At 34.8% G+C, this 12,087-nt stretch overlaps 1 protein-coding gene across 1 annotated transcript in view; it reads right to left on the reverse strand.

The window, feature by feature from the left end:
* The window catches only part of MTA3 (metastasis associated 1 family member 3), an 82,824-nt gene extending 73,342 nt beyond the window's left edge, over positions 1–9,482 (reverse strand). Inside the window, exons 1-3 of the mRNA XM_019647914.1 lie at positions 9,421–9,482; positions 7,538–7,601; positions 4,429–4,546 (exon numbers count right to left, since the gene is read on the reverse strand). Of these exons, the coding sequence (XP_019503459.1) occupies positions 4,429–4,546; positions 7,538–7,601; positions 9,421–9,482 (244 nt within the window). The remainder of the gene's footprint in view (positions 1–4,428; positions 4,547–7,537; positions 7,602–9,420) is intronic.
* Positions 9,483–12,087: the final 2,605 nt, after the last annotated feature.

Below are 12,087 nucleotides of genomic sequence, written 5' to 3' on the forward strand. Positions count from 1 at the left end.
AATGATAATACCAACATGGGCCAGTGAAGCAACGTCCTCCACAACTAGACTGAAGAACAAAAGGACAGCAACTTGTCTGTTCCTCTTCCCTGATTCCCCAGCGCTGTCCCCCTCCCCAAATTCCCCAATAAAATCTTAAAAAAAAAAAAAAGTGAGCAGGAACAGACAAACAGACCAGGGGACAAACAGAACAGAAACCTCAGAAACAGGCCCACACACTGCTCAACATTATAAAATGATCAATCACCTCCTCCCAAAGTAATATTTAGCAGTAATACAATTTCAATCAGAATCCTAATGAAATCTAGAAGGGCAGAAACTGACAAATTGATAATAACTTCAACAGTAAGAAGAAATTAGACTCTCTGCTAAGAAAATTTAAACAATAAGGAAAAACTTGCCTTACTTAAAATATGTAATAAGAGATAAAATGAACTTGCATCTATCACACACTAAAACACTGCATGGAATATAATTTCATGGATCTCTATGTAATATTTGTGTAACTGTCTGGGAGAATATGCTAAATTAATAACAGCAGTTAATAGCGGGTTAGAAGGGATGATCTCAGGGACCGTTATTTTTTATTCTAGTATAATTGCATTATCCACCACATTCATTCCTATTATTTACAATTAAGTAACTTTAAGATTTAAAAAATGGGAAGAAGCAAAGAGAATACAATGGAGCCCCTTTGTTATGCTGTGTTACAAAGTGGCTCATCATGACCACTTTTAACTGCGCAAAGTTGATTTGGGAACTTTGACTGTAATGAAAAGGTGGGATTCTAAGGTATGGTGTACTGAAAAGCAGCTTTCAACTTGTAATTCTCTGAATCCTATGGTTCCCTAGGGCACCTCAAGAGATTCAATGGGGTCTTCTCCCCCACCTCACCCACAACCACCTAATTTTTCTTATATTATTTAACGTCATGTTGTGTTATATTTCATTTAAAGAAAGGGTTCTATTGCCTGAATAAAGTTTGTAAACCACTCAGAAGAACTATTATGTTAAAGGCAATTAATACTGTTAATGAACTGTAACATCTATTATATTAGTGAATAGTCACATTTTCTAAATACAAAGAATGCCTTTGTCAGATAACTGGCATAAAGCCCCAAATGCCACAAGCTGTTAAGAATCATTCCTCTTACCTAGAAGAACCTCAAGTCCATTTGGAGAAGGGCTACAGGATAAATTATTGCACTTTATGGATTACTGTTTCATTAAAAAAAAAAATATTTTTTTTTAAATTCTAAGCTAGGTAGATATGCTTTCCAAATTACATCACTCTAACTAGCCTTTTGCTTTTCAGGGACAAATATTATATTTAAATAGTTTTTCAGATAAATGAGAACACATGAGATTCCATGATCTGACTTTTCTGCCCACTGTTACTCGAAAGATCTCAACTTCATTACTTGGTTCAGCGTTTATCTTTACATGAGCAATACACAAAAATTTCCAGACTTTGTACATGCCTAGACTTCTGCTCAGTGATCATGGGAGAGCCACGGAATCAATGACTCAGGCAGTACAAAATTTTAAAAGTCAAATAATAAAATTAGCATAAAAGATTACATGAACAACAGGTCTGCAAGGTTTGAAGAAAGGGGAGATCAGTGTTCAGGGAGTTGTTACACCCCTAAGGGCTGTTAGGGGACGCAGGACTTGGGCCGGGTCGGGTGCCTGTCACACAGGAGCAGGAGGGGCGTTCCTGGCTGTTGCCTCATGCACAGCTGGACTTACTGAACTACCTCACTAGGAGCATGTACATGTGTCAAAAACTCACAGAGCTGTACACTAAAAAGGGTGAAATGTATGTACTACCTATAAATTTTACCTAATTAAAACAAGGAAAAAACCCACCTGTAAATACCTAGAAAAGCATTTGGCATTTTGTATAAAATTTCAAACACACATGCCCTATGATTTAGCAATTCCATGTTCAGGAACGTATTTTCCAATTACATCCAGAGTACAAAATCATCCATTATACTCATGGCGGTATTATTTGTATAATTTAAAAATCAAGTGATTTTAAAAATAATATTTAGTGAATGCCTAAGTACAGTGATATAAGCCTAACATCAAACATTAAGGACTATAAACATCCGAAATTATTTCTAGAAGACAAGTTGATTTGCACAGATCAGAATGTCAATAAATGCAATCTCTTAGCCTATAATGAATTGATTCACTACTCACAGTCTGTTAAAAAAAAAAACCTGTCCAAACACAGTTGAGTATAGACACAGCATTCTCTTCTCCAAGCTTAATCATTATTGACTGACCTTTCCTGGTACTTAAGTTCATGAAAATGCAGAAGCAGTCTGCAGCCTGGCATTATTCGCAGCCATGCCACCTACCCACCACTAACATGAATGTGTACTATGGTTCACCAAGTCTATCCTGAGTAGCTGTTGATTGAACTTTTCTGCATACATTTTCTGGAAGTAAGGCAAGGTAGAGAGAAGAGCCTATGGAAGAACACGTATGCTTTAATAACCGGAGGGCAGAAACAAAAGTGGAGGGAGCCTTTTTGTGAATAAAGACCTTAATCATAAAGACCTTAAAGCAGCGGTTCTCAACCTTCCTAATGCCACAACCCCTTAATACAGTTCCTCATGTTTTAGTGACCCCCAACCATAAAATTATTTTCGTTGCTACTCAATAACTGTAATTTTGCTACTGTTATGAATCGTAATGTAAATATCTTTTTGTTTTCTGATGGTCTTAGGTGACCCCTGTGAAAGGGTCGTTCAACCCCCAAAGGGGTCGCGACCAACAGGTTGAGAACCGCTGCCTTAAAGGAAAAAAACGAATAAATTCGATATGATAAAAAAGTACATAAAATACATTTAAATTTCAAATCATAAAAATTTTTTAAAAATCTAATAATAAACTGGGGGATTGCATATTTACAGACAAAAGGCAAATACTTTTGTATTTGTTTACCTTTAATATTCAAAGCACTCCTGTCAATACATGAGAAGACAAATAACCAAATACCAAAAATGCACAAGAAGTTTACAGAAGGGCTAAAGGTAATTAAGGTAGCATAATCTCGACTTTAAAAATTAAAAAAAAAAAAAATGAACACAATGAGATATCAAAATGTAGGACGGGGATGGAGGGGAAAAAAATCCCTAATCATCACAGTGTTGATGAAGGTATCTGGTTCTTTCATTCGTAACTTAATATAGTCTTTTTAAATGGGAAAGCAGCATTCTGAGTACCTAAAATGTACATACCATTTCACTTCGAAGAAGTTATGCTGGAAAAATATTTACACTGCATGTGATTTTTCTAGTAGCATCATTTGTAATAACAAAAAATGCAAACACTTAAAAGTCTATCAATGGGACCAGAAAAGGAAATTACGATACATCTATGCAGTTTTAAGAACTGTACAGTCACTAAAAAGAAGAGTCCCTCTATTCATGAGTAAAGATGCTAAAGGTACACTGTTAACTGAAAGAAGCAGTTGCAGAATAGCATGTGCAACCAGCCACTGCACATGGACCATTCCTGCATGGAATATAGGCCAAAGAGTGAACAAAAGAAACACACCCTATACAATCATAGTAATTAAATATGAGTTTAGAATGAAGGAAAGGGGATTGCATCCATTGCCTACATTATATATTCCCTTATTTTGTGTTTTATTTTCTTCACAGTATGAATATTTTACTTTTGAAATCAGAAAATAAAGGTTTTGAGTGTACATTTATTATAACAGGAAAAAATAAATTATGTCTCTTTAGGAAAATGATTTAAAAATGCAAAGCACTGAATCTCTCTGGTACATAAACACCCAGATCTGCCAAAACCCCCACCAAAATGTAACTCAGCGGTCCTCAACCTGTGGGTCGCGACCCTTTTGGGGGTCAAACGACCCTTTCACAGGGGTCGCCGCCTAAGACCATAGGAAAACAAAAAGATATTTACATTACGATTCATAACAGTAGCAAAATTACAGTTATAGAGTAGCAACGAAAATAATTTTATGGTTGGGGTTCACCACAACATGAGGAACTGTATTAAGAGGTCGCGGCATTAGGAAGGTTGAGAACCACTGACTGTTCACTGGATTTCATGGCCTCTCAGATAGATGGCTTACAGGCACTCAGATCTCAAGGCATGAGCATGTCCTATTGAAACAGAAGCTCAACAACATGAACATTCTTGAAGTTGTATTTAAAAGAGACACACAGCCAGAAAACTAATAAAAATGTGAAATCAAAAAAATTAATAATTAATGAAATTATTATTTCGTTGCTGTTTTTTTGTATTTTAAAATTGGAAGAACTCATAACTTTTCAAGTTTAGCCTAAAAGTTGTTTCTCCCATATGAGGAAAAGAATATTTGATTTTCATGACATAGTACATGCTTTCATAGGACTTGAAACCCAAAGAAAAACATACCTTCTAAGAGCATTTCTGGAATGTCTGCTTGATATCTAGGTCCCACTCTGATTTCACCCTTGTCAGCTAATAGTGTTTTCACTGAGGGGTCATAGACCAATGAGTAGAAAAAGGTATCCTGGGGGGGGAAAAAAAAAAAAAAAGACAGAAAATACCTAGGTAAACTTTTTATAAAGCAATAAATTTAATGTCACATTAATGAAACCATAAAACTTCAGCGTGCATAAAATTTCATTTTAGTGAGTAAATTCATAAATCTTTAAGGAGAGCGTGATACTATTGTCATCATGTAAGAACAGTGTAATATTAAATCAGACCAAAACAAAGAGCTTAACAATAAAAGTAGGTTATAAAGACTTATTATTTGATTTAGTCTAAAAGAAAAGCATTTAACTGCTCTAAAACAGGGTTTTGAAAAGTTAGTGAAGTTAAGCCCTAAGTAAAAGGAAAGACCCCTAAAATCAAGCAATCATGTAAACCTCTAAAGCCCACACTAAACAGGATGGATGGCTTTATAGTGACCAGGCACTCTTACTTTTGGAGTGCCCATCCCACATTTTATCAAAATATTAAAATGCACACACATCCATATTAAATAAACCATAGAAGAGCTGAGCTTATGTGCAGTGTACTAATTAAAATGTCACATAGTACACATTTAATTAACCATCTATTAATTATAATTCTGCAGTTCTCCTTTAAATTCTGAAGCATTCATATGTGTATATATAGATAGGAATATAAACATCACCATACATACCACCATCAGCAGCACACCCACCTAACTATCTGTGGTCCTAGTTTCTGAGCACAATGGAGAAAATGACAGGGCTACCAGTCCTTTGCTGAATTCTGCATAACCAATGGAGGTCATCTGAACCTCCTTCCACTATGATTCTGAGGGATCACTTACTGCACGACTCTGTATTATATCCTGGAAGGGCCTATCCTTACCATCAGCACTTTACCAAGACCCAGACAAACAAACTGCAAATAAGAGATAATCTGTCAGATTCTAAAGCTTTCTCCTTTCAAGGTCTTACAGACCGTGATAACGGGAAAGGAGAAAACCAGACAACAAGATACCATCCACTGAGAAATTCTGCACTGTGTTTTAATCATGGGTCACTGACAGGAGAAAAGATTAAACTGTAAAACTGTTCAAAAGTCACACCAATATGTGACAATTTATGCATGTAAAAAAAAGGAGATATCTAAGAAAAAGAAAACATCTGCAGAATACATAAACCAACCCGCTTAATAGGTTATGGGGGTCAGGGGAGAGGGGATCAGTATGTAAGCAGAGTTGTTTCTTTGCTTTTTTAAGACAGGAGCAACAAAGACTGTTACTAGGTATTATAACTGAAGCTATTGCCACTGGCTCACCATCAGCTTTAAAAGTAGAGACACTTCAGGTCACTTTTAGTTGTAAAATGTTAGTAGAGTATTCCATAAAAACAAGGTTTGGCCATACTTTACTGTAAAATGAAATGAAATTATTTAGGGCCACATGAGTTGCTTAGACTCCATAGATTTATATGTACTGATACGGGCAAATATTCAAAATGTGTTTAGTTAAAATAGAAGTTGTAAAAAAGGAGGAAAAAAGTGTTCTAAGAGTTGTTTAATCAGCCAATTTCAAGAACACAGAGAATTATAAAGCAAAAAACGATGATGAGATAGCTGCCCTTTGAGTTACCATCTTCAAATATGCCAAACTCAATATTTTAATATGACTAAACAAAATTTCTCAAGGTCAGTCTTATAATGGATAAAGTAGCAAATCTAAATCACAAAACTGTTTTTTCAAAATTGAATAAAGAATATAATGTAAGCAGTTTTATTTTTCCTAAACTACTTCCTCTGGAAAAAAAAAAGAAATTTTCTCCCCTGTAAATACACTGCCAAAGGTCAGTTCCTAGCCCAAAGATTGATAAAGGACTAACTAACAAGTGAAAAAACAAACAAACCAAGTGTAGAAAAAAAAAAATTCCTCAAGACCTTTGCAAATTTTCATTTACTACAGTCCTTAGCATATACAAATTCTTATCAATAAATTAGAAGGCAAAAATTATCCTTTTTTTAACAAATTCCATTCTCAATAGCCAAATACACCAATAAAACACACTTAAACATACTGAATGTGTTTCCTCCTTTTATTTCTGTGAACTAATGCCGATTTCTCAGCATTATCATTATCTATATTATTATCAACCATTCTGTTGGACAGACTGATGGCAAACTCTACTAGCTTCTTTTCTAAATTTCAGAAGTGTAAGTTATAAAGACTATTAGCTTTTTTCTGTCTTGAATATTTATTTACTTTTAGTTTTCTTTATTATAATTTCTTATGTACAGTAGTTCTATGTATTTTTATCTATCTTTTTGGTTATGTTTTCTTCATTTAAGTGGGTAATATTTGAGTATGATAAGAAATGTCCCTTTAAATTCTTTTTAAAAAATACATATATGTAACAAAGATTTGGGGAAAACAAAAACACCATGAAACTATAAAGATTAAATACTGAGACATCCTCAACAGTAAAATATTTTTCCCATAATACAAATGCAAATGAGTCACATAAAATTGCATAACGAGGAATATTCTGTTTATAAGAATTTCCTCCCTGCACTGAAGCATTTGTTAAAAATATTAAAATGTTTCTTGTTGAAGTTTACAGAAAGAAGTAGTTTTAGTTGACAAAGTTTATTAAGGTTTAAGATAAGAGAGCAGACCACCAATGGTAAAATCTCATCTGGAAAGAGTCTAAAAGAAAAGCTATCATAAAACAACAACAATAAAAACAAAACAAAAAACCAAGAAGGACCAAGTACAGTAAAGTCTCTTTTTCATAAAGCCAAAAATATTTCTTCCACTGCAAGCTTAAACCATGTGCCATACTTTATAAAGCCTTTCATTACTAAAAGAGAGACAGACAGACACAGGAGTTTTTGCCAACTCTTATCTCAGTTAACCAGAAAAATCAAATTACCCAAATGCACTGCTATTGCAGTGCAATAATTTGGTACAAGAAATAAATTCAAAGGTATGGGCTTCGTTTGAAATAAAGGGGGAAAAAAACACAAAACAAGCAGGATTGTGAATTACCTCTTTATCAAGATATGACAATACTGACTCTGTCTCATTCAGGAGGGCGACACTGCATTTCCCCCTGTTGAAAGAGGGAAAAAGTGAATAAATAAATGTTACAAAGTCAGCTTCACCTTCACAGTGATGACACATTACAAAATAAGGAATATTCAAAATGAAAAATTGATATTAAGAAAACCACCTGGCAGTTAGGAATATATTAACATATAAATGTATATACTTAGACTGGCTTTACAATCCTGGGGTTCCCTAACCTAAAACAAAAGACTTGTCTCTGCAGACATTTATTGGGGGGCTAATCTATGCAAGAAACTGTGTTACACAGTAAACTCTTATAACATAAAACACTTTATGGTTATTTCCTAATTATTCAAGGAAAAAGAAAATTACAATGAAACCTTCAATTTAAGTCAGCTTCTGAGTCTATAAAGAGAGTAAACATGAGGTGATTTTATATTTTTCAAAGACATTCTGCCCATAAAGACCAGTGCCTAAAATAATGTTCAGATTTTTATAGTAGTCACTGCATATGACAACCAAAAATCATACACATTCATATCAGGATTAACTAACTTACCTTTATTGAAATGGTTCTAAAGACTAGTTAAAATTTAAACAGAGAAATTCTACAGAGCAAGAGGCAAAATAAAGATCTACAGGCTCACAGACCTTGAAGTCTGATGGCATTTACCTTTGATCCTAAGCACTAGCTGTGAGTTTGGAAATGAACGTCTATTTAAAAAAAAAAAAAAGAAAAAAAGGCTTGTCTCGAGTTAAGAAAAATTAAGGTTTATCCAGGTAGAGGCATTTATTACAAGCACTTTTAAAATTGTCCTCACTAGCTTGAAGAATTCAATATAACTACAAATTTGACAGGAGAAATTTCAATAGGCTATTCAAGCTATAGATATCGGTCAGGGCTCACAAAGTATTTTCTAGATGTCATAATGTCATTTAATTTTCTAAACAAAAGTCACTTCTTGCTCCGCACAAAATAACAAGCAAAAACAAACACACACATATTACATTAAATAGGAAGCTAGAAGAGCTGCTGTTGGATTATCAGAATGAAAAACAATTCCAAGGGAAAATTACCTAAAATGCTGAACAGGTAAAAAAAAAAAAAAGTACCGTTCTCTCACATTTTGCAATGCTGTATTTCTTAAATTCAAAAATTTTTCCTCTCATAAAAACAGCTTTTTCTGGGCCGGCCAAGTGGCGCGATGATTAAGAACTGACTTGGGACACCAGAGGGCCCCGGTTCGGATCCCACATATGAGGGCCAGTGACACTGCCCTCCACAGCTAAGATGCTGAACAACAGCTCAACCTGGAGCTGGGCTGCCGTGAGTCGCCGGCGACAGCGTAGGCTGCAGTCCCTGTGGCAGTGGGTTGCCATGGGCTACCGTGTGTAGCCAGCAGCCAGCGTGAGCGGCCAGCAGCTGCAGTGAGCGGCCGTCCAGAAGCCGGCGACTGATCTGCCTCGCCTGGGAAGAGCGCAATGATGGTGCCAACTTGGGCCAGTGAAGCAACGTCCTCCACAACTAGACTGAAGAACAAAAGGACATCAACTTGTCTGTTCCCCTTCCCCCAATTCCCCAGCACTGTTCCCATCCCAATTCCCCAATAAAAATCTTTAAAAAAAACAACAAAAAAAACCAAACAGCTTTTTCTGGTAATCACATTAGGTTAATATCACTTCAAAAAGATTTCTCTGCGAGCATGTGGTACTTTCATATTATCCTATCAAATCTGTTTTGGTTACCAAGAGTTACAAAGGTTTTATTTTTCTAATATATTTTATTAATGCATATTACTGAAGCAGAAAATTTAACATTATTATTTCAGTACACATAGCAACACTCAAAAGTCAACGATTACCTGACATGCTCTTGCAAAGGACAGAATGACAAGCAGAGAAATGGTTCTGTTGCTGTTAGCATATCTACAGCTGCCACAGAGCTTCTACGACCTGTGAATATGGGCTCACACATGCATATGCTTAAGTATTAAAAGGGGGTTCCAAAACCAAGTACCATTTATTTTTTGAGTGTGTGTGCGCTTCAATAACAGCTGACAAAGCAGTATTTCTAGCATTTAATATTTAATTGCTGAGAAGAAATACATTTTTTTTAAAGTTCTCAAAAGTTGAGTTTTTTTTTAATGGAGGAGCAAAAGAGGCTAAATGTTACTTTATTAGATACCACTTTAAGAGTCACTTGAATTTTAAGGGTTAACACACACTAGAAATTCTTATAAACGATATAGTATTCTTCAAGTCTCCTCCACACTGTCTGAAATGACAAGAGAATTTAAACTGAATCATTAAACCATTATTTTCATAAATATATTAGGAGATAAGAAAACAATGGTTATGACGTTTTAGAGGCACGTGATTAAAACAATCAATAGGCTACCCCAGCCAATCTAAAACATAAATTCTTTGGGGGAATGTAGCTTTTATGCAGATGAAAGGATGATAGGTGATTTCAGCTTTTAAGTTTTCTTTACTATAGCCATATTGTACTTTTTCCCAAATTAAAAAATGAAAATCCAACACTTGAAATTTTTATGTACATATATTAACAGCTAACAAAAGCAAGAGGTTGGATCAGAATTATTTTATTAAGTAAATATGAATATGTAATTAACACATGTACTACATGCCAAGAGTTGTTGATAAAAGTACTTTAAAAACAGATTTAAAGTGCTGGCTTCCTTTATGCCAAACAAATTTGTTGGCTCACAGATAAACACATGATAAATTTTAAGCTAACCCCAAACTAAAGGAACCATTATTAAACTCTGAATATAGATAACACGATTGATTTATGCTGAATCTCAAGCAAGGATCCTAATTGTTCTCTTCCACAATAGTTGAATCTTTAAGGAATAAAGATAGCCAAATATGATGTTATAAAACATATCAAAGAACATAACAAAAAGAAAGATCACTCCAGGCCCGTATAATTATTCATTCTACTTTTCTACATGGAACCACCAAGAGCAAAGAATTTCTACAGAAGTAACACTTTCCCGCATATCATTCAAAAAGTTCTTAAAAATAGACTGTTTCAAAGCCTGTGCCGGGTGCTGGCAGGGAGACATGTAAATAAATAATCACCACACAGCACGGTCCCATGTTTAATGGCAGGTGCTGATCAGCCTATTATTTGCTTAAGAGGATGTCCAGTATAATCCCATAGACTTAAACACCATATGTAAAAATGTGCATACAGATTATATATATTTCTTTTATCTAAACATATTACCAATTTGTGTATGTGAAAAAAAAAAAGAGAGAGTTTAAATTAGCATCCATCTCCATTCACACTGCCTGAAGAGTTTCCTTCAGTTTTACATATAACTGCAGTTTGTAAAATGGTTCAGGACCACCATCCCTGCTTGGAAAACTGCAAATTTCTTAGTGCCACATCAGGCTCATTGGGGATCAAGGGAGCTACATGGTTAACAAGCATCACCAGGTGATCCTTAGGCACACTGAACTTGGCATTCCATTACTACAGATACACAGTCTGACTTTAAACTGTCCTTATCCAACGACAGCCATTATTTCTTCATTAAAAAAGGCATTTTTCATATTGGCCTTAAGAGTCTTACATTTGTTCTGGATTCTGAAGGTTTTTCCTGAAGGATTATAACCAGTTAGGGCCTGCAGTCTCAAATAGTATTACCAACTTCAAGATGTATTTGCACCTGAAACTAATATAAAATTATATTGAATGTCAAATATAATTTACATATATATGATGACTATACAGTGAAACCATGCTAGATTCTGGGGTTGGAAATTCACCAAATAGACAGTTATACAGAATTTCAACCACTAAATACAATGAACCAAATAAAAAAAAAATCAAGTTCAAAGATCCAAAAGGCTTTCAGAAAATTACATCTCTCAACAGCAACACTGTAAGACAGGACAAAAGGAAAGATTCAAAATTCTGAAGGAAATTAAACCAGAATTATATGCCTAAACAAATCTCCAGCCAACTATGAAAAACATTTTCAGATAAGCAATGACTAAAAATTTTTACATTTTAGATGACTGATCAAAAAGGAAAGTCAAAACAATCATTATACTCCCAGGAAAACAAAAGCTTGTATGAGAAAGAATACGTGATAGAATATTTACATGTTCATAAAATATAAAGACTGATTAAGTTAAATAAAAGTTGTAATATATTGGAAACACAAGGGAAAGGGGAGAGAAGAGACAGTAAAGAGAGATTTCTAACGTTGAAAAGTTAATAGTAGCGGTATAAGAGTGGTCACATGGAGAAGCCACTGGCAGAGAAGTTGAAAATGACTACAGAGGGAAAACCAGTCATATGACTGCTCGATGTTATTATACAGCTATGTACACATTTTTTACTTTTTTATTTTTTTAAAGATTTTTATTGGGGAATTGGGGGGATGGGAACAGCGCTGGGGAATTGAGGAATGAGAACAGACAAGTTGCTGTCCTTTTGTTCTTCAGTCTAGTTGTGGAGGATGTTGCTTCACTGGCCCAAGTTGGTATTATTG

This window comes from Hipposideros armiger, unplaced genomic scaffold (assembly GCF_001890085.2).
Source record: "Hipposideros armiger isolate ML-2016 unplaced genomic scaffold, ASM189008v1 scaffold_118, whole genome shotgun sequence".
In the NCBI taxonomy this organism is placed as follows: Eukaryota; Metazoa; Chordata; class Mammalia; order Chiroptera; family Hipposideridae; genus Hipposideros; species Hipposideros armiger.